Source organism: Triticum aestivum, chromosome 1B, assembly GCF_018294505.1.
Source record: "Triticum aestivum cultivar Chinese Spring chromosome 1B, IWGSC CS RefSeq v2.1, whole genome shotgun sequence".
Taxonomy (NCBI): domain Eukaryota; kingdom Viridiplantae; phylum Streptophyta; class Magnoliopsida; order Poales; family Poaceae; genus Triticum; species Triticum aestivum.
This window is the reverse complement of record NC_057795.1, coordinates 205,068,160-205,091,476: the sequence shown is the minus strand read 5'-3', so window position 1 is coordinate 205,091,476 and position 23,317 is coordinate 205,068,160. Positions and strand designations below refer to the sequence as shown.

The window sequence follows — 23,317 nt, the reverse complement described above, 5'->3', positions numbered from 1 at the left end:
TCTTCTTTCCCCCGCACGCACGCGCGCTGTTTGGTGAGGGGCCAAGTTTGGTGGTGACCATGGAGAGGACGCCGTCGTCGTGGTGCATCCTCCTGTGTGTCGCCGCCGCTTCGGCCGTGGCGGAGGCGGCCCCGCTGCCGCAGTACTACAACGCCATATTCAGCTTCGGCGACTCCTTCTCCGACACGGGCAACTTCGTCATCATCAACTCCGGCAAGCTGCCCAACATGCCCAAGTTCCCGCCGCCCTACGCCCGCTGCTCCAACGGCCGTCTCGTCATCGACTTCCTGGGTACGTACTCGCCTCGCCTGCTCGGCCGTCGATCGATCGCTCGGATGTTTGTTTACACCTACACGTGAATTGCTGAATGGGATGGATGGTTGGATTGAATGATTGATGTGTGCGTGCGTGCAGCCGAGGCGTTGGGAGTGCCGCTGCTGCCGCCGTCGGCGAACAAGGGCACCAACTTCAGCCAGGGCGCCAACTTCGCGGTGATGGGCGCCACCGCTCTGGAGCTCAAGTACTTCCGAGACAACAACGTGTGGAGCATCCCGCCGTTCAACACCTCCATGAAGTGCCAGCTCGAGTGGTTCCAGGAGGTCAAGGAGACCGTCTGCTCCTCCCCGCAAGGTATGTTAATTAGCGCCGCTACTAGTAAACAACAAAAACAAAAACAAAAAAACCAACGGGATCGATTATTCTGTGCAGAGTGCAAGGAGTTTTTCGGCAAGGCGCTTTTCGTGTTCGGCGAGTTCGGCGGCAACGACTACAGCTTCGCGTGGAAGGCGGAGTGGAGCCTGGACAAGGTGAAGACGGAGATGGTGCCCAAGGTGGTGGAGTCCATGATCGGCGGCATCGAGGCGGTCCTGGAGGAGGGCGCGCGGCACGTGGTGGTGCCGGGCAACCTCCCCGCCGGCTGCATCCCCATCACGCTCACCATGTACGCGTCCGAGGAGCGCAGCGACTACGACCCGCGCACCGGCTGCCTCAAGAAGTTCAACAGCGTGGCCCTCTACCACAACGCCATGCTCCGCATCGCCCTCGACCAGCTCCAGCGCCGCCGCCCGGACGCCCGCATCATCTACGCCGACTACTACACCCCCTACATCCAGTTCGCCCGCACGCCTCACCTCTACGGTCAGCCTCCTCCCTTTTCCTCCTCCTCCTCCTCCTCTGATTTGATTGATTGATTCCTACTCTACTTGCTTCCTCTGTTTCAATGGGGAAGGGGGCACCGGCCACCTTTGTGGCTGTTACTTCCAGGTTCAGCCTCTCAGGGCTGGTCACGCGCTAGCATGTCAGTTCCACACACAAGGCCGCCGCGGGCAGTGAGTGTGCACCGTCATTTTGGTACTAGTACCAGTAGTCTTATGATTGGGTCGCGCGGGGATCTCGGGCAGGGCCAGGGCCAGGGCAACAAGGCTGGTGTTCCTAGGAGTAGGACAGTGGAGAGTGATGGCGTTGTAGATACGCCTGTGTCAGAGGCCAGAGCAACATCGTTGTGACTTCACCTGCCAACACGCCACACGCAACACGCACGCATAGCTGTTCCTCACGAAGTGGTGGTGGCACAACACCGGGTTCGATCCCTGCTCAGGCCAACCTGGCACTGTATCGGCCGCCCCATTATTAGGGACACAAATGCCATCTGCCTTACCTCATCTTAGTACTCCTTAAGGGCTCATTTGGTAGGCCGGCGAATATTTCCCAGGGAAGCAAATCCCATCGGGGATAGGTGGAGAGATGGGAAAAATTCTTCTGGTGTGCTGAGATCGGGATTTTCTACCCAGGGAAATTAAGGGGATCCCGGGTGGATCTCGACTTACCAAACGAGCCCTAAGTGTGGTCTCATCGCACGCTCACTCATTACGCAAAGACAACTCTTTAAGTACACAAGACAAAAGGACTAGAGCCGAAAGAAGAGAGTATTCACTCGCAAAAAAAAAAGTATTGCCCAAGATAATGTTGTAGGAGTAATAACGAGATTTGTGATGCAGGGTATAAGAGGGGCGCCCTGAGGGCGTGCTGCGGCGGCGGCGGCCCGTACAACTACAACATGAGCTCGTCGTGCGGGCTGCCCGGCGCCACCGTGTGCGACGACCCCGACGCGCATGTCAGCTGGGACGGCATCCACCTCACCGAGGCGCCCTACCGCTTCATCGCCAACACCTGGCTCAAGGGCCCCTACGCGCACCCGCCCCTCGCCAGCGTCGTCCGCGACGACATGGTCTATTAACTAGTAACTCTTATGTTATTAACACACACACACACACACACACGATGATCCTCCATGACTAAACGTCCGTCCGCTTTCTCTACGTGTGAACCACGCCACGCCTTCATACAATTCCGTGTGCGTGTTTTGGTTTGTAATATTATGCTTAGCAAGTTACATAGGCCGTGTCACGGGAAGGTGACCTCCGATCTTTCTGACGCCGGTACCGGAGAGGCGCCAGCCTCTACTGTCTTGATATGATGAGTTGGACACATTGTAATCATTGGTTGTATATTGGCAAGTAAATCGATTAGGTTTTTTGTTCTTGTTGTTGTTGTTGTGTCGGCTGTAAATTGTGAAATGCCTTCTCCATGTTACAGATGAACAAGTCCCTTCTTCTTCTTCGAAAAAAGATACGTAATAACCAGAGGTCTTTGCGCTCTCCGTGTTACCGATGAACGAGTCCCTTCTTTGTCCCAAAAAAGATAACAACCACAGGTCTTTGCATACACAGCTGTCACTGGTGAACGGTTAAGAAAAAGAAAAATAAGGTAAATCAAATTATACGTTTGAAACATGTACATATGATTTAAGTGAGTTATTCAACTTCAACAAAAAGTAACGCCCGGATCTATAAGCGTGCCATGAACAGGTTCAGGCAGGTCATAAACGACATCGAGATATCGGAAGCCCCCCAATTTACATTTGCACTGTGTTAAAAAAAGATCCATGACAATATTGGTCGCCGAGAGGGTACTCTCACGTTTACACGTGAAAAAATATTCCGACATTTTTGGATCTTCTACTAATGCCCTTTTCAGGGTTTCAAAATTACCAGGAGCACTAGTGCCGAAAACCACTTGTTTCTCAAAAAAGAAAATCGCTACTACATGTCATGTAGACATGAAAGTATCAAACAGGAAAAAGAACACAACAAAAATAACAGCTTGGCTTCCATCTTCCGCTTTTGATCAGGATATTATCACAAGTAAGGGGAATCCATGTGTTGACCATCCCTCTCGTCACCAAGCATCATCATTGGATCTAGACCAAGATCGGGGCGTGGAAACAGTAATTTGAGGCGAAAAGCATCCACGCCATTTAGATAGTATCTATACAGCCTCTTTGCTCGGATAAAACCTAGGCGGCCATACAGAGCGAGGGCACCCTTGTTTGTAACCTCTGCTTCAAGTGTCACCTGGATTGCACACGAGTCACATGTCAAATACTCCAATCATTCACATTCTTAAGGCAAATAGGTTATTCTGGTAACTGCGGGACAATCAAGGGACTGCGTGAGTCAGATGTCAATCCTCTTTCCCTTTTCTTTTCAAAGAGGCTATGAACCACATCCATAACCAAAACAAATAAACAACAAACACAAAAGTAGGATATGTAATAGCTGATATGTTTCTCAGATGACAAAATATCAAAAACGAATGAAATGTTAGAAAAGACAGACCAACAGAACTGTAGTATAATTACCTCCTCACAACCAGATTCCATCATTACCCGAATGGCTCTAGTAACCAGCTCAGTTGCTGTAGCATGAGGAAATACATGTTAGATCAGCCTAATATACAACATAACACATTAAACTGTAAGGTAAAAAGTATGACGATTCCTATGCAAGGGGATAAGCTGGAATGCTGAAATTGCAAGGAGTTGACAAAGATTATGGTACGCCGCATTACTACATTACAATATTTGAAGTACTAGACAACTGAGCATCTTCGTTATATTTAGCAACAATGCACTGATATCTGTTTTGTCAGAGATTGAGCTGCCATATGAAATCCATTTATTCCAGAACAAACTCAACGTATGAAGAATGGTGCAGAATATAACTTCAGTATGTAACACAGATAACCAACAACTTTTGCTAAGTTCTTGCATAAATAATAATGCACATAGCGGTTGCAAGTTGCAACTAATGACATCACAATAGCACTTAACGAACGAACATTATATAGATCAAGAGAAGGCAGCACAAAAAGGCATGCCAATTGTCAAGAAAGAAACCTAGCAAGGCTAGCATAGACATGTCAGTTCGTCAAGAAATAAACATAGCATCCAAGAACTAAGCAAATAAATACACCTTTCTTTCTGCAAATGAAGCAGACCCAAAGTTAAACAAGCACAATAAAATACTTAACATAGCTGTTTCATTAAAGGGCAGCCCGGTGCACATAGCTAGCTGTTTCTTTCTATTAAAAAAAGCAAATAAACAAATGCATTAGAAGACCCTACTCATAAATAATGGACTAAGATTAATAAATTCTACAACACAAGCAACATATTAAAACTGTGCACAGCAGCAGTCAGACCACCAGAGTTCGACGACTCCCACCGGCTAGAATTTATTCCCCACCTCTATCTCTACTTACTTCTAAAAGTGCGAGTTCTAATTCTTCTAAAGCCACCAAAATTAGTGCACCCAGAACAAACCACACCCTGATCTAATCTATCTAATTAAATCTAAGAGTTGATATTGCTTCTGTGGTCTGCCATCCAATCCAAGGGCTCATATTCAATGTTCTGCCACAGCCCCACACGCGTCCTGCCCCAGTCACGTAGCCACCACCTCCCTCACACAATCCTCCCTTAATTAATAGCATGCCCAATATCCATGCTAGCGCTAACCAATTAATTATATCCTACACAAATATCAATGTGTAATTAAGATCTTGTCAAATATTAGTGTGCAATGCAATTAATATATTGCCTAATATGCGCATACACGATTAATGTGCAATGCAATTAATATATATTGCCTAATATTAACATGCATTGCACATACACGATTACTAGTAGTGACTGGTGTCTCAGTCGTTCTTCTTTAGACAATGCCACCAGGTGCTAGTGACTGGTTGGTTGTATGTTTTTCTCATATTGAAACTAACAGCAGATAAAAGGATTCTTTGGACAAGAGCAGGAAAACTGTGCTAACCCAACATGTTTGTATTACAATACTAAGCCAAATGTAGTTCTATAATGCAAGGTAAACATGTAAAGTGATCAAGAAAAAAAAAAGGTGAATTTGGAGAAAGATAACTCATGTTAGTCATAATAACTAATGAAACGAACTTACGCAAACACAACAAAGAAAAGGAACATGATCTCACAAAAACATAAGAATACCAAGGGAAACATACGGATTCCCTCTGTTTTCTGCGAGTAACCCTTAATAACCGGCCAAATCTAGTTTCTACGTAATCAATAGGTAGAGCTCCTATTGGTTGTGCGAAATAAAGCCTATGGTAATCCATGAAAGATGGTTGGTTGTTACATTGAAAAGATAACTCTGCCACTCCATACTTGTTGGCCAAAATGGGACCAAAAAAGGCACCTTATCCTTAGTACATTAGTTTTCTGGCACAGTTAAGGCAGTTTCAATGGTCACATCTTCTGGGAAGTTAAAAACTGATTTTTTTTTAATGTGTTAATCTAACAATTATTATGCTTCTTTTTATTCCTTTTTAATGTCTTTCCGCAAAGAGATATCATTTCGCCAGCACACCTTTTCACCAAGGGATGTATCTTTCCACAAAGAGACATCCTTTCACCAGGGGGTGTGTCATTTAACCGAAGGAGATGACTGTTCGTAGGCCCTAACTGTCAAGATATAACAGACTTGATTGATCCTCCATATAATCTAAAGACTGGTCTTTTTAGGGTCATGTGTCTTAGAATGGATGCTGCATTAGGAGTCACTTTTAGAATAAAGAGGGAGAAGGATTGCAGATGCATGCTGGGAACATGCAGCATGTCAGTCATAAATCGGTTCGGGTTGCAGAGCACATCATATTCAGAAATTACAGTGCTTCTTTTGAACATAATCGGAAGCAAAGAGAAAATGTTTCCTTTTCAGATGGACGAAGCAGATAAAATCTAACTGCAAGCATAAAAATTGCTCCAATTCAAACAAAATAAATGAAACAACCAGAGAACTTTGGACATTTTTCACAGTAAGCACAATGCCTATCCCTAATCTATAAAATACTAAATGAAACAAGCCAAAGAGCGCCTTGCAATGAATCAAATGCTTATGTAACAACACTAAACCTGACGTTTCTTTTGGGAAGCAATAACCATTAATTGTGTGTTCCTGCTATAGGATTCAATATTGCAACCTTGCAAAAACATAAAAAACGAAAAACCACACCCTTATACGAGAGTGAACAGAGTCTTAGCAGTTAAATACACTGGACAAGATGAAATCCTTGAAGTAAAACTATACACAAGTAAGATCTCTACGACTAGCAAACTCAGTAAGAAAGATTGTCTTTCCATAAAGCTCACCAAGTCAATACTGCCACCCTTAGACATACAATAGCAAGATTCTAAGACCCCACATCGCCTAGCAACAAGTGATGAACTATAGCATTAAAATCAAAGGATTTTTTTTATAAATAAATCTAAATGAACTCACCGATTCCTCGTCCTCGGTAGGGCTTGAGGACGACGAGCATGGCGATGTACCCCCTGAAGGCGCCTCTGTGCTCCCCCATCTTGCAAACCACTGTCCCCACGCACTTACCATCCTTGGCATCAAACGCCTTCCGACGAATCGGCCCGACAAACCAAGAAACCATCAAGAATATACCAAACCCACATACTTTCAGCAGCGCGAGAGGGAGAGTGAAAAGAGAAAGTAAATACGTACGAGCAAGGTGAGCTGTGGCCAAAGGTAGACGAAGTAGCGGTAGGTGAAGATGGAGTAGGGTTCGCTGAGCTCCGCGTCCACCAGCGACATCACCAGTGAGAGGTGCTGCTCACCGCCGTAGCTAACGTACGCAATCTCCGCTCCGCCGCTGCGCCCTACGGGCGCTGTGGCCTGCATCACAGCCGCAGACATAGGTCGCCGGAGGACGAGCGAAGATCGGCGGCGGGGACGGATAGCTAGAGGAGAGGGAGTCAGCGGCCGGCGTAGGCACGCACGGAGCCCGTGGCTTACCCAAACTTTAGCCCGAAAGGATCTGGGCCAACTTTCTGTGTAGGTTAAACCGGTTAAACCCGTTAAATTAAAATGTTCAGGTGTGCCCAAACAGAGTCAAAGCCCATATCAGATTTAGGACTACCTTTTTTTAGTGCCTGCAAGAGGAGTTCTGAGGCCCAAACGGTGTAGATTACGGTCTGTGTAAAAGGGACCTCCTATATGCCGCTCTTTGCGGCAAGTAGTCGCCCAATCGCACAGGGGGGCAATCTACTTGGGCCGGCTCATTGCGGTGCGAAGGTAAACATCGCAAAAATGGTTCGTGTTACGTGGGGTTCGAACCTGCAATGACGCGCTGCAGTGTCCTCGATCAAAGCCACTACGGAGAGACCACTCCTGCGCCAAATAGGCATCGCGAAACTAGAAGAACTATCGAAGCATCAAAGCATGAACAAATTTTGAAATTTTCTGAAATCGTGAAATCATCTTGAAATTCTTGCACTTTTTCCAGAAACATGAACATTTTTTAAATTTTGAACAAAATCTGGAAACAGAAACAATTTATTGACGAAAACATTTTTTTAGAGCACCAACAATTTAAAACAATTAAGAGAAAATTTTGAAATTCCCGACAAAATTCGAAATTGTGAACATTTTTTCAATACGTGAAAGACTTTTGAAAACCGGACATTTTTTGAAAACTTTGAACATTTGTTATAAAACACGAACAATTTTTTGAACTTAAAAATCCGTACATTGTTTGGAGACACAAGCAAATTATGAATTTTTTGGAACACTTTGAGAATTTGTGAACAAAATTTGAGAACTAGAACAAATTCCTGAAAGCACGAACATTTTTCTAAATGTGAGAACAAATTAAGACTTGACACTGTTTGAAAAAGACCATTTACAATTTTCCAAATTTTTAACCTACGATTTTGTTTTCACAAAAGCAAACAATTTTCTGATATCATGAACAGATTTTGTATTTCGAACATTTTCAGAATTTGTGAACAATTTTCTAAAGCACGGAAATTTTTCTAAATTTGAGAACAAAATTTGAAACAGAGAACAATTTCGAAAATCCTGAACAAATTTGAAAGCACAAACATTTTTGAATACATGAACATTGAAGTCCAGAACATTTTTTGAAATCTTTGAACAAATTTTGTAAAACACAAACATTTTTACAAAAACGTAGCCTTTTATTTTAAAATACCTGGCATTTCTTGGAAAGGCAAAAAAAACAAATATTTTGAACATTTTTTAATTTTGCACCTTTTTAACATTTGTTGCAAAAACGCGAACATTTTTTAAAATTTTGAGAATACTTTGTGTAACAGCCAAACAATTTTTGGGAATGCGAACAAATTTTAAAGATTTTTATGAAAAAGCAGGACAAAAGAAAAAACAAATAGAGAAACAAAAAAAGAAAAAAAACAGGAAAGAATCAAAGAAAAGGAAACATAAGAAGGTAAAAAAGAGAAAAAAAAGGAAAAGGGAAAAAAGGAAAATAAAAAACAAAACAAGAAAAAAAACGATTCAGGAACCTTCTAGAAGTTTCATAAAAACAGAAAAATCCGGCAGGAAACATCTGGAAGGTTCCCAAAAACGTGGACGATGAAAGCTAAAATGGGCCGGCCCAGTCGAACGATCCCTGGATGTTCCCTGTGCGAAACCTGGACAGTTTGACGCAGAGTGCGTCCAATAGGAAATTCCTGTCTAAAATACGCTAGCATTAGTTACCCCTTGCGGGCCCAAACCCTATTGGGTGCGCCAAATAGTGTGTATTTGGTACAGGTCGTGCACCTGAGAGCAACTAGTTACGAACACTTCTTTGAGAGTCTCCCAACGATCACTTGGGGGGAGGGGCTCAGATCGCATCACTTGACGCGCTCTCGACCGCCGTCACGTGCCGCGATCAGGGTGCTCCCTTCAGATTTTTTTAATTATTTTTTACACATGTTTTCGGCTTTTTAGATGATTTTTTGTTTGGTTTTAGGCTTTTTGGTTTTTTACCAGTCATTCTTAGCTTTTGGAAAAAATGATATCTTTTATTTTTGCATGAAAAAACACATTTTCTTGTTTTTTCTTTCGTGAGAGGTATGATTTTGCTTCCGCCAGAGGCATAGTGACGCCTCTCGGAAACGGAAAAGAAACGTGTTTTATCTTTTTTCCATCCATGAGAGGAACGATTTTTGCTTCCACTCTCGAGAAACAGGAAAAACCGTGCTTTTTATTATTTTCCTTTCACGAGAGGCATGATTTTTTCATGAAAAAAGTTTGTCAAAATCTATAAACATGGTATCTTGTTTGGAAGATCTCGACGCGATCCAACAGTGAAAATGGTTTGAGATTTGGACACATGGTTTAGGAGATAAAACGTTTTGAATAAATGAATCTATGAAAAAAAAGGAAAACTCCTAGGCATGATGCGCGACACTTGTCGCAACCTGGGCAGGTGGAAGTGATCTTTAGAATGAGTACTCCTCAATTTGTAATTTCGTGTGCACCCTCCTGGTCGCTAGACTACCTGGGCAGTTGGCACATTTCTTTCCTTTTTTCCATTATCCATTTTAGTTTTTATTTTTAGTTTTAATTTTCTATTTTCCATGAACTTTTTACAAATTTTGAACTCTTTTCAAATTTGTCTTAAATTCCTGAATTTTTTCTCATGAAACTTTTCTAATTCAGGAACATTTTTCTTTCGAATTTGTGAACTTTTTTTCAACTTCCTTAATGTTTTTGATTTTCCATTGAACTTTTCCAAATTCGTGAACTTTTAAGTATTAATGAATTTTTTTAATCCATGAACTTTTTTGCAAATCTATGAATTTTCGTTCCCATAAACTATTTTCTAATCCATGAAATTTCCTATTCATTAATTTTTAAATTTTATCATTTTATTTTTCTTTTTCTAATTTGTGAACTTTTTTTCTTAAATTCATGAACTTTTCTCTTAAAATCATGAACTTATTTCAAATTGATTAACGTTTTTTAGACTCGTGATATTTCTTTTCCAAATTATTCAACTTTTAAAAATTCATGAATTTTTTTCGTGACTTTTCCCTTTTTGAAATTAGTGATTTTTTTTAATTTGCGAACCTTTTTTGAAATGCATGAACTTTTTCTTAAAATCTTGATTTTTTTGAGATCGGATAACTTTTTCTCAAACTCATGAACTTTATTCAGATTTGTATTTTTTTCCCCAAATTTATGAACTTCTTTAGAAATAATAAATCTTTTTATAGTGTCAACGGTTAATGCTCCATGTCACCACTCAATGGTCAAGGGTCACCGGTCAATGGACCAAGTCAGGGTCAATGGTCAAAGTGTGCTTATAAGTGGTGTGATCTAATGTAGCAAACCAGGCTATGTTCGCATGCTATTGGGCCGGCCCACAACGATTGTCACACGGGCACCAGAAAAATGAGCGGGCGTAGAAGGCAACGAAGAGGAGCTCTTCCTTGTGGGAGTCCCACAAGGATCACTTCGGTGTGCTGTGAACGCGTCAAGTGGTGCATCTAACTGGCTGCACGTGCTGCATGCTGGGCACTCCCTCAAAATTTTAGTTTTTTATTTTTCTATACGCGTTTTTGGGGTTTAAATGGGTTTTTTTGCGTTTTTTCAACTTTTTCGTTTTCGCCCAATTTGGAGAGAAAAAACTCAAGAAAATATTGGGCGTCCAGGAGAGGCGCAGATTTGCATCTCATGGAGGTATATATTTGCTTCCGCGAGAAGCATAGTTGCGCCTCTCAGAAAGGTGAAAACACCTTTTTCCTTTTTGCTTCCACACGAGGCACATATTTGCTAATCTTGGAGGCACATATTTGCGCCCCCCCCCCCAAGGAGCACAGTTGTGCCTCTCAGAAAGGAAAACAAATGCAATTTTTGCTTTCACGAGAGACACATATTTGCTTATCATGGAGGCACATATTTTCTTGCGCGAGAAGCACAATTGTGCCTCTCGAAAAACGGGAAAACACATTTTTTTTGTTTTCAGGATATGCACATTATTTGCTTTTCATGGAGGCACAGATTTGCTTCCGCGAGAAGCATGATACGTCTCCAACGTATCTATAATTTATGAACTATTCATGACATGTTTACAAAGATTTCATATGATTTTGTTAGAACTAACCCGGACTGACGCTGTTTTCAGCAGAACTACCATGATATCGTTTTTTTTGTGCAAAAATAAAAGTTCTTGGAATGGGCTGAAAATTTACGGTGATCAATTATAGACCAGAAGAGACCCAGGGAGCACCAGAGCTGTGCCAGGAGGTGACCGAGGAGGCCACAAGACAGGGGGCGCTCCCACCCCCAGGGTGCGCCCTAGGGCTTGTGGGCCCCTCGGGTGTCCCCCTGACTTGTTTCCAATGCCAAATACTCTTATATATACAGAAACCTCCGAAAAGAACACTAGGTCGGAAGTTCCGCTGCCGCAAGCCTCTGTAGGCATGAAAAACCTATCGGGACCCCGTTCAGGCACCCTGCCAGAGGGGGAAATCATCACCGGAGGCCATCTTCATCATTCCGCCGGTCTCCATGATGAGGAGGGAGTAGTTCACCCTCGGGGCTGAGGGTATGTACCAGTAGCTATGTGTTTGATCTCTCTCTCTCTCTTTCTCTCTCTCTCTCTCTCTCTCGTGTTCTTGATTTGGCACGATCTTGATGTACCGCGAGCTTTGTTATTATAGTTGGATCCGATGGTGTTTCTCCATCTCTACCTTCTTGTGATGAATTGAGTTTTACCTTTAAGGTTTCACTATTATCGGATTGAATACTTTTATGGATGTGAGAACACTTGATGTATTTCTTGCATGGGATACCCGTGGTGACAATGGGGCGTTCTATTGATTCACTTGATGCATATTTTGGCACTCAACTCGGGGATTCCCAAGGTGACATTGGGGTAATCTATGCATAGGGGTTGATGCACGTTTTCGTCCTTATTTCTCCGGTAGAAATATTGGGGCACTCTTTGAGGTTCTTTATGTTGGATTATCTGAAGTTGTTTGATGCATATCGTATAATTGACTCACGAATACTTGTGGTGACATTGGAGTATCTAGGTGACATTATGGTAGATTGATGTATATCATATGGTGTTATTTTAGTACGAACTCTAGGGCTGTTTGTGACACTTATAGGAATAGCTCAAAAGATTGATCAAAAAGAATAACTTTGAAGTGGTTTCGTACCCTACAAGCAATTTCATCTTATGTTCTCCGCAGTAGGAACTTTAGAGTGACTCTTTGTTGCACATTGAGGGATTGACATATAATTTAATTATGCTATCATTGTTGAGAGACTTTGCACTAGTGAAAGTATGAACCCTAGGCCTTGTTTTAAAGCATTGCAATACCATTTTTGCTCACTTTTATTACTAGTTATCCTGTTGTTTTTATTTATTCAGATTATAAAAATATATTTCTACCATCCATATTACACTTGTATTACCATCTCTTCGCCGAACTAGTGCACCTATATAATTTACCATTGCATTGGGTGTGTTGGGGACACAAGAGACTCTTTGTTATTTGGTTGCAGGGTTGTTTGAGAGAGACCATCTCCATCCTACACCTCCCACAGATTGATAAACCTTAGGCCATCCACTTGAGGGAAAGTTGCTACTGTCCTATAAAACTCTGCGCTTGGAGGCCCAACACGAGTCTATAAGAAGAAGGTTGTGTAGTAGACATCAAGCTCTTTTCTGGCATCGTTGCCGGGGAGGTGAGTGCTTGAAGGTATATATTTAGATCGTGCAATTGAATCTTTTAGTTTCTTGTTTTATCACTAGTTTAGTCTATAAAAGAAAACTACAGAAAAATGAAACTAAGGTTGCCTCATATGCTTCATCTTTATAATGTCTTTTGTGAAAATGATGGAAAGAAAAATTGTGCCAAAGTGTTAGAAGAAGAATGGTATATCGAGGTGCTATACAAATGGGTTTTAACCCCTTTCCGCAATGGTGTTCTGAACTGTCGCCAAGTGAGTGACTGCGATAGGGGGGGTCCTTCCCAGACAACCCAGAAACCGTCGGGGATAGGGACCCTCGGTGCATATACAATACTCCCTACTCATTTTTGCTCGCATTGCCATCGTAGTCGGTATCTGTGGTGCTACGTTTACGATGCGCGACTCATCACAAATAGTTCACGATTATAGAAGTAGATAATCACACACATTTAATTTTCCTCGACTGTGTGCGATTCGATGTAAGAGCGCACACAGTTGTCGCTATAAAACTATATGCGAAGCTTGAATACATCCCACACGATTCATCCATTGTACCCGTGTCAGATGGTAGACCTATCACACACGTTCTTCTATGACCAAATGTTTGCAATGCGCACAACATCACAAACAATCCATAATTGTGAAGCGTGTGTGATAAGGTGACTATCGCAAACATTTAATGAGAAAGAATTGTGTGCGGTGCTGTTGCTAATCGCACACATTTTTTCTTGGTTGATCGTGTGTGAAGTAGAGATTGATCGCACACATAGTGGATCCTAGAAACGTGTCTGATCTCCACGTCTATCCAGATGTTTCGCTTTCACAAACCGTGTGTAGTGTAATCCCTAATTAATCCCTAATTTAAAAATCACATGTTTAGAATTTAAAAGTAGGCAATCACTTATTTCATATCCAACCATGTTTATTACAAATATAGGTTCAACCATGAATGCATAATTCGATGCACAAGTACATACATTGAAGAACTACAGAAGCACCAAGTAAAGAATGATGAACCACAATTGTACTAAAGACTCTAAAGAGAGAGGCGAAAGACATTCTGGTCGCTGGAGAAGGTGAAGTGGAATGCCCATATTGTGCCCTCCTCCATGCATAATGCACGCACGACTCTAGGCCAATCCCTTGTGATGGCTGCCCGTCCATCCTTCACTGTCTTCAATAGGACTTCTTGATGCTCATTGTAGTCTGGATGAACTACTTTAACCTTCATTGTGTGTCCACCAATCATGTACTTTGCGAGGTAATCTTGAGTGAACTGCTTCGGGAACCACTGCGAATGAAAAAGATTCAGACATTGTTGTCTAACAACTCATTATGGGCAGTAAAAAGAGAAGGTAGCAGAGTTTGTAGTTACCATCCTACAGCTCACTGTCGTGTTGGATAGAGCATAAACAAATAATTTTCTTGCCGCCATTCGTATCTTTTTGCTAATAATCCTTATCAGTTTCCTCACTTGATGCTTGTTCATGAATATCTCATTGCCCCATACGCAAAAAGTGTCAATGTGTGGATCCTTGCCAAGGGCATATGTACGTACAAGCAACAAGTCAATATTAGAAGCTAACAAGTGTCTAGGCATGGATCTATATGCACTACATTATGGAACGACGGGGGGAGGTCAAGCCGAGGGATGAAACTAACCTCGATGGAAAATGGTGGTCACTTCCCTTGTTGTCCTGCATAAGTAGTGGAAAGGCATGATAATGCATCAACCTTAACATCAAACAAATATAGCAAAGGTAAACAACATCATCTCCAAATGATAGCTTGAATGTGTTGGTTTCAGCATGCTGTTAAAGCAGATATAAAATGGAAGGCAATGTTACCGACAACAGGCTTAACAGCCATCAAATATTGCAGTTCAAATTGGTATTGTTCAAAATGAATAGAATGGAGGTAATGCTTAAACATCACACTGGATAAATGTGTAAAACTGAAATAAAGGGCATGTGTTAACTACACCAGGCACAACTAGAACCAAATATAGCTGTTCAAACTGGTATTGATGCAGTCGAGCGGCACAGTTCTGACTTGCACATAATGAATATCACGTTGTGAATGACTGAAATAAACAAGCCATAAATGATTAGTATAACAACCAAATATAACCATTGAAAATTGGACAGAGTCTCACTGCAACCAACCTAACAAGCAAATACAGATAAATAGGGCATATGCTTGAAAACTGGACAAATGCTCACTGATACGTCTCCAAGGTATCTATAAATTTTGATTGTTCCATGTTATTATATTATCTGTTTTGGATGTTTAATGGGCTTTAATATGCTATTTTATATTATTTTTGGGACTAAACGTATTAACCGGAGGCCCAGTGCCAGTTTCTGTTTTTTTTTCTTATTTTAGTGTTTTACAGAACATGAATATCAAACCGAGTCCAAACAGAATGAAACCTTCACGAGGATCTTTCTTGGACCAAAAGCAATCCAGAAGACTTGGAGTCGAAGTCCGGGACTCTACGAGGAGGCCACGAGGCAGGAGGGCGCGCCCAGGGGGTAGGCGCTCCCTCATCCTCGTGGGCCCCTCGTAGCTCCACCGACGTACTTCTTTCGCGTATATGTACTCTTATACCCTAGAAACATCAGGGGGAGCCACGAAAACACTTTTCCACCGCCGCAACCTTCTATACCCATGACATCCCATATTGGGGCCTTTTCCGCCGATCTGTCGGAGGGGGAATCAATCACGTAGGGCTTCTACATCAACACCGTTGCCTCTCCGATGAAGCGTGAGTAGTTTATCACAGACCTTCAGGTCCATAGTTATTAGCTAGATGGCTTCTTCTCTCTATTTGATTCTCAATACCATGTTCTCCTTGATGTTCTTGGAGATCTATTCGATATAATATTCTTTTACGGTGTGTTTGCCGAGATCCGATGAATTGTGGATTTATGAACAAGATTATCTATGAATATTATTTGGTTCTTCTCTGAATTCTTATATGCATGATTTGATATCTTTGCAAGTCTCTTCGAATTATCGGTTTAGTTTGGCCTACTAGATTGATCTTTCTTGCAATGGGAGAAGTGCTTAGCTTTGGGTTCAATCTTGCGGTGTCCTTTCCCAGTGATAGTAGGGGCAGCAAGGCACGTATTGTATTGTTGCCATCGAGGATAAAAAGGTGGGGTTTATATCATATTGCTTGAGTATCCCTCTACATCATGTCATATTGCTTAATGTGTTACTCCGTTCTAATGAACTTAATACTCTAGATGCATGCTGGATAACATTCGATGTGTGGAGTAATAGTAGTAGCTGCAGAATTGTTTCGGTCTACTTGACACAGACGTGATGTCTATGTTCATGATCATTGCCTTAGATGTCTTCATAATTATGCGCTCTTCTATCAATTGCTCGGCAGTAATTTGGTCACCCACCGTAATTCATGCTATCTTGAGAGAAGCCACTAGTGAAACCTATGGCCCCTCGGGTCTCTTTCTTATCATATTACATCTCTTTTATTTACATCGCATCTCGTTTACTATTTGCAATCTTTACTTTCCAATCTATACAACAAAAATATCAAAAATATTTAATTTATTATCTCTATCAAATCTCACTTTTGCGATTGGCCGTGAAGGGATTGACAACCCCTTTATCACGTTGGTTGTAAGGTTCTTGATTGTTTGTGCTGGTACTGGGTGTTGGGGAACGTTGCAGAAAACAAAAATTTTCCTACTCGTTTCACCAAGATCATCTAGGAGTTCATCTAGCAACGAGTGATTAGATGCATCTACATACCTTTGTAGATCGCGAGCGGAAGCGTTCAAAAGAACGGTGATGATGTAGTCGTACTCGACGTGATCCAAATCACCGATGACCAGCGCCGAACGGACGGCACCTCCGCGTTCAACACACGTACGGAACAGCCACGTCTCCTCCTTCTTGATCCAGCAAGGGAGGGAGGAGAGGTTGAGGGAGATGGCACCAGCAGCAGCACGACGGCGTGGTGTTGATGGAGCTGCAGTACTCCGGCAGAGCTTCGCTAAGCACTATGGAGGTGGAGGAGGTGTTGGGGAGGGAGAAGGAGGCAACCAAAGGCCAAGGCGTTCAGGTATGAAGTCCCTCCTCTCCCCCACTATATATAGGAGGGCCAAGGGGGGGTGGCCGGCCCTAGGAGATCCAATCTCCTAGGGGATGCGGCGGCCAAGGGGGTTTCCCTCCCCCCCAAGGCACCTAGGAGGTGCCTTCCCCTCCTAGGACTCTTTCCCCCTTAAACCCTAGGCGCATGGGCCTATGTGGGGCTGGTGCCCTTGGCCCATTAGGCCAAGGCGCACCCCCTACAGCCCATGTGGCCCCCCGGGACAGGTGGACCCACCCGGTGGACCCCCGGGACCCTTCCGGTGGTCCCGGTACAATACCGATAACCCCGAAACTTGTCCCGATGCCCGAAACAGGACTTCCCATATATAAATCTTTACCTCCGGACCATTCCGGAACTCCTCGTGACGTCTGGGATCTCATCCGGGACTCCGAACAACATTCGGGTTACTGCATATACATATCCCTACAATCCTAGCGTAACTGAACCTTAAGTGTGTAGACCCTACGGGTTCGGGAGACAAGCAGACATGACCGAGACGACTCTCCGGTCAATAACCAACAGCGGGATCTGGATACCCATGTTGGCTCCCACATGCTCCACGATGATCTCATCGGATGAACCACGATGTCGAGGATTCTATCAACCCCGTACGCTATTCCCTTTGTCTATCGATATGTTACTTGCCCGAGATTCGATCGTCGGTATCCCAATACCTCGTTCAATCTCGTTACCGGCAAGTCACTTTACTCGTACCGTAATGCATGATCCCGTGACCAGACACTTGGTCACTCTGAGCTCATTATGATGATGCATTACCGAGTGGGCCCAGTGATACCTCTCCGTCATACGGAGTGACAAATCCCAGTCTTGATCCATGTCACCCAACAGACACTTTCGGAGATACCCGTAGTCTACCTTTATAGTCACCCAGTTACGTTGTGACGTTTGGCATACCCAAAGCACTCCTACGGTATCCGGGAGTTACACGATCTCATGGTCTAAGGAAAAGATACTTGACATTGGAAAACTCTAGCAAACGAACTATACGATCTTGTGCTATGTTTAGGATTGGGTCTTGTCCATCACATCATTCTCCTAATGATGTGATCTCGTTATCAATGACATCCAGTGTCCATAGTCAGGAAACCATGACTATCTGTTGATCAACGAGCTAGTCAACTAGAGGCTCACTAGGGACATGTTGGTGTCTGTTATTCACACATGTATTACGATTTCCGGATAACACAATTATAGCATGAATAAAGACAATTATCATGAACAAGGAAATATAATAATAATGCTTTTATTATTGCCTCTAGGGCATATTTCCAACAGTCTCCCACTTGCACTAGAGTCAATAATCTAGTTACATTGTGATGAATCGAACACCCATGGAATTCTGGTGTTGATCATGTTTTGCTCTAGGGAGAGGTTTAGTCAACGGATCTGCTACATTCAGGTCCGTATGTACTTTACAAATCTCTATGTCTCCATCTTGAACATTTTCACGAATGGAGTTGAAGCGACGCTTGATGTGCCTTGTCTTCTTGTGAAACCTGGGCTCCTTGGCAAGTGCAATAGCTCCAGTGTTGTCACAGAAGAGCTTGATCGGCCCCGACGCATTGGGTATGACTCCTAGGTCGGTGATGAACTCCTTCACCCATATTGCTTCATGTGCTGCCTCCGAGGCTGCCATGTACTCCGCTTCACATGTAGATCCCGCCACGACGCTTTGCTTGCAACTGCACCAGCTTACTGCCCCACCATTCAAAATATACACGTATCCGGTTTGTGACTTAGAGTCATCCAGATCTGTGTCGAAGCTAGCGTCGACGTAACCCTTTACGACGAGCTCTTCGTCACCTCCATAAACGAGAAACATTTCCTTAGTCCTTTTCAGGTACTTCAGGATATTCTTGACCGCTGTCCAGTGTTCCTTGCCGGGATTACTTTGGTACCTTCCTACCAAACTTACGGCAAGGTTAACATCAGGTCTGGTACACAGCATGGCATACATAATAGAACCTATGGCTGAGGCATAGGGGATGACGCTCATCTCTTCTATATCTTCTGCCGTGGTCGGACATTGAGCTGAGCTCAATTTCATACCTTGCAACACAGGCAAGAACCCCTTCTTGGATTGATCCATATTGAACTTCTTCAATATCTTATCAAGGTATGTGCTTTGTGAAAGACCTATGAGGCGTCTCGATCTATCTCTATAGATTTTGATGCCTAATATATAAGCAGCTTCTCCAAGGTCCTTCATTGAAAAACTTTTATTCAAGTAGGCCTTGATGCTGTCCAAGAGTTCTATATCATTTCCCATCAAAAGTATGTCATCTACATATAATATGAGAAATGCTACAGAGCTCCCACTCACTTTCTTGTAAACGCAGGCTTCTCCATAAGTCTGTGTAAACCCAAACGCTTTGATCATCTCATCAAAGCGAATGTTCCAACTCCGAGATGCTTGCACCAGCCCATAAATCGAGCGTTGGAGCTTGCACACTTTGTCAGCATTCTTAGGATCGACAAAACCTTCCGGCTGCATCATATACAATTCTTCCTTAAGGAAACCATTAAGGAATGCCGTTTTGACGTCCATTTGCCATATTTCGTAATCATAGAATGCGGCAATTGCTAACATGATTCGGACGGACTTCAGCTTCGCTACCGGTGAGAAAGTCTCATCGTAGTCAACCCCTTGAACTTGTCGATAACCCTTAGCGACAAGCCGAGCTTTATAGATGGTCACATTACCATCCGCGTCTGTCTTCCTCTTAAAGATCCATTTATTTTCTATGGCTCGCCGCTCAACGGGCAAGTCAGTCAAAGTCCATACTTTGTTTTCATACATGGATCCTATCTCGGATTTCATGGCTTCCAGCCATTTGTCGGAATCCGGGCCTGCCATCGCTTCTTCATAGTTCGAAGGTTCACCGTTGTCTAACAGCATGATTTCCAAGACAGGGTTGCCGTACCACTCTGGTGCGGAACGTGTCCTTGTGGACCTTCGAATTTCAGTAGGGGCTTGATCAGAAGTATCTTGATCATTATCATTAACTTCCTCTCTAGTCGGTGCTGGCACCTCAGGAACATTTTCTTGAGTTGCGCCATTTTCCGGTTCAAGAGGTAATACTTCATCAAGCTCTACTTTCCTCCCACTTACTTCTTTCGAGAGAAACTCTTACTCCAGAAAGGACCCATTCTTGGCAACAAAGATCTTGCCTTCGGATCTGAGGTAGAAGGTGTACCCAATAGTTTCTTTTGGGTATCCTATGAAGACGCATTTTTCCGACTTGGGTTCGAGCTTTTCAGGTTGAAGTTTCTTGACATAAGCATCGCATCCCCAAACTTTTAGAAACGACAGCTTAGGTTTCTTCCCAAACCATAATTCATACGGTGTCGTCTCAACGGATTTCGACGGAGCCCTATTTAAAGTGAATGCGGCAGTCTCTAAAGCATAGCCCCAAAAAGAAAGCGGTAAATCGGTAAGAGACATCATAGATCGCACCATATCTAACAGAGTGCGATTACGACGTTCGGACACACCATTACGCTGAGGTGTTCCAGGCGGCGTGAGTTGTGAAACTATTCCACATTTTCTTAAGTGTGCCCCAAACTCGTGACTCAAGTATTCTCCTCCACGATCTGATCGTAGAAACTTGATTTTCCTGTCACGTTGATTTTCAACCTCACTCTGAAATTCCTTGAACTTTTCAAAGGTTTCAGACTTGTGTTTCATTAAGTAGATATACCCATACCTACTTAAATCATCAGTGAGGGTGAGAACATAACGATAGCCACCGCGAGCCTCAACACTCATCGGACCGCACACATCAGTATGTATGATTTCCAATAAGTCGGTTGCTCGCTCCATTGTTCCTGAGAACGGAGTCTTGGTCATTTTACCCATAAGGCATGGTTCGCACGTGTCAAATGATTCATAATCAAGAGACTCTAAAAGTCCATCAGCATGGAGCTTCTTCATGCGTTTGACACCTATGTGACCAAGGCGGCAGTGCCACAAGTATGTGGGACTATCATTATCAACCTTACTTCTTTTGGTACTCACATTATGAACATGTGTAGCATCACGTTCGAGATTCATAAAGAATAAACCATTCACCATAGGAGCATGACCATAAAACATATCTCTCATAAAAATGGAACAACCATTATTCTCAGATTTAAAAGAGTAGCCATCTCGAATTAAACGAGATCCCGATACAATGTTCATGCTCAAAGCTGGCACTAAATAACAATTATTAAGGTTTAAAACTAATCCCGAAGGGAGATGCAGAGGTAGCGTGCCGACGGCGATCACATTGACCTTGGAACCATTCCCGACGCGCATCGTCACCTCGTCCTTTGCCAGTTTCCGCTTATTCCGCAGCCCCTGCTTTGAGTTACAAATGTGAGCAACTGCACCGGTATCAAATACCCAGGAGCCACTACGGGCACTAGTAAGGTACACATCAATTACATGTATATCACATATACCTTTTGTTTTGCCGGCCTTCTTATCCGCTAAGTACTTAGGGCAGTTCCGCTTCCAGTGACCGCTTCCCTTGCAATAAAAGCACTCAGTCTCGGGCTTGGGTCCATTCTTTGGCTTCTTCCCGGCAGCTTGCTTGCCGGGCGCGGCAACCTCCTTGCCGTCCTTCTTGAAGTTCTTTTTACCCTTGCCTTTCTTGAACTTAGTGGTTTTATTGACCATCAACACTTGATGTTCCTTCCTGACTTCTACCTCTGCTGATTTCAGCATAGCAAATACTTCAGGAATGGTCTTTTCCATCCCCTGCATATTGAAGTTCATCACAAAGCTCTTGTAGCTTGGTGGAAGCGACTGGAGGATTCTGTCAATGACCGCATCATCCGGGAGATTAACTCCCAGCTGAGTCAAGCGGTTATGCAACCCAGACATAGTGAGTATGTGCTCACTGACAGAACTGTTTTCCTCCATCTTACAGCTGAAGAATTTGTCGGAGACTTCATATCTCTCGACCCGGGCATGAGCTTGGAAAACCATTTTCAGCTCTTCGAACATCTCATATGCTCCATGTCTCTCAAAACGCTTTTGGAGCCCCGGCTCTAGGCTGTAAAGCATGCCGCACTGAACGAGGGAGTAGTCATCGAAACGTGCCTGCCAAGCGTTCATAACATCTTGTTCTGCAGGGAGAACGGGTGCGTCACCAAGCGGTGCTTGTAGGACATAATCTTTCTTGGCAGCTATGAGGATGATCCTCAGGTTCCGGACCCAGTCCGTATAGTTGCTGCCATCGTCTTTCAGCTTAGTTTTCTCTAGGAACGCGTTGAAGTTGAGGACTACGTTGGCCATTTGATCTACAAGACATATTGCAAAGATTTTAGACTAAGTTCATGATAATTAAGTTCAACTAATCAAATTATTAGTGAACTCCCACTTAGATTAGACATCCCTCTAGTCATCTAAGTATTACATGATCCGAGTTAAACTAGACCGTGTCCGATCATCACGTGAGACGGACTAGTCAACATCGGTGAACATCTTCATGTTGATCGTATCTTCTATACGACTCATGCTCGACCTTTCGGTCTTCTGTGTTCCGAGGCCATGTCTGTACATGCTAGGCTCGTCAAGTCAACCTAAGTGTTTGCATGTGTAAATCTGTCTTACACCCGTTGTATGTGAACGTCTGAATAAAACACCCGATCATCACGTGGTGTTTTGAAACAGCGAACTGTCGCAACGGTGCACAGTTAGGGGGAACACTTCTTGAATTTATTGTGAGGGATCATCTTATTTACTACCGTCGTTCTAAGTAAACAAGATGCAAAACATGATAAACATCACATGCAATCAAATAATAAACGTGACATGATATGGCCAATATCACATAGCTCCTTTGATCTCCATCTTGGGGCTCCATGATCATCTTGTCACCGGCTTGACACCATGATCTCCATCATCATGATCTCCATCATCGTGTCTCCATGAAGTTGCTCGCCAACTATTACTTCTACTACTATGGCTAACGCGTTTAGCAATAAAGTAAAGTAATTTACATGGCGTTTCTTGATGACACGCAGGTCATATAAAAGAATAAAGACAACTCCTATGGCTCCTGCCGGTTGTCATACTCATCGACATGCAAGTCGTGAATCCTATTACAATAGCATGAACATCTCATACATCACATATAGATCATTCATCATTCATCACAACTTTGGCCATATCATATCACAAACCACTTGCTGCAAAAACAAGTTAGACGTCCTCTAATTGTTGTTGCAAGTTTTACGTGGCTGAATTAGGGTTCTAGCAAGAACGTTTTCTTACCTACGTTAAAGCCAC

The 23,317-nt window shown here is 43.2% G+C and overlaps 2 protein-coding genes across 2 annotated transcripts; one reads left to right on the top strand and one right to left on the bottom strand.

The window, feature by feature from the left end:
* Positions 1-6: 6 nt before the first annotated feature.
* On the top strand, positions 7-2,541 carry LOC123116059 (GDSL esterase/lipase At5g45910). Its single transcript, XM_044537066.1, has 4 exons — positions 7-291; positions 415-630; positions 709-1,137; positions 1,998-2,541. The coding sequence occupies exons 1-4, from the start codon at positions 60-62 to the stop codon at positions 2,234-2,236; spliced, it is 1,116 nt and encodes a 371-aa protein (XP_044393001.1). The 5' UTR covers positions 7-59; the 3' UTR covers positions 2,237-2,541.
* A 355-nt stretch (positions 2,542-2,896) lies between these two features.
* LOC123116046 (N-alpha-acetyltransferase MAK3) lies at positions 2,897-7,205 on the bottom strand. The gene is made up of 4 exons (XM_044537058.1): positions 6,882-7,205; positions 6,648-6,774; positions 3,701-3,756; positions 2,897-3,413 (listed from the first exon to the last, which is right to left on the bottom strand). Exons 1-4 carry the CDS (start codon positions 7,071-7,073, stop codon positions 3,198-3,200), a joined length of 591 nt encoding a protein of 196 aa, XP_044392993.1. The 5' UTR covers positions 7,074-7,205; the 3' UTR covers positions 2,897-3,197.
* Between the last annotated feature and the right edge of the window lie 16,112 nt (positions 7,206-23,317).

Excerpts from the sequence above, each read along its gene's own strand:
- LOC123116059 (XM_044537066.1), top strand. The coding sequence starts at position 60 with ATGGAGAGGACGCCGTCGTCGTGGTGCATCCTCCTGTGTGTCGCCGCC. Across the intron at positions 292-414 it reads TCTCGTCATCGACTTCCTGG|CCGAGGCGTTGGGAGTGCCG; the intron begins GTACGTACTCGC and ends GCGTGCGTGCAG. Across the intron at positions 1,138-1,997 it reads CCGCACGCCTCACCTCTACG|GGTATAAGAGGGGCGCCCTG; the intron begins GTCAGCCTCCTC and ends TTTGTGATGCAG.
- LOC123116046 (XM_044537058.1), bottom strand. The coding sequence starts at position 7,073 with ATGTCTGCGGCTGTGATGCAGGCCACAGCGCCCGTAGGGCGCAGCGGC. Across the intron at positions 3,757-6,647 it reads CTACCGAGGACGAGGAATCG|CAACTGAGCTGGTTACTAGA; the intron begins GTGAGTTCATTT and ends CTCATGCTACAG. Across the intron at positions 3,414-3,700 it reads TGGAATCTGGTTGTGAGGAG|GTGACACTTGAAGCAGAGGT; the intron begins GTAATTATACTA and ends TGTGCAATCCAG.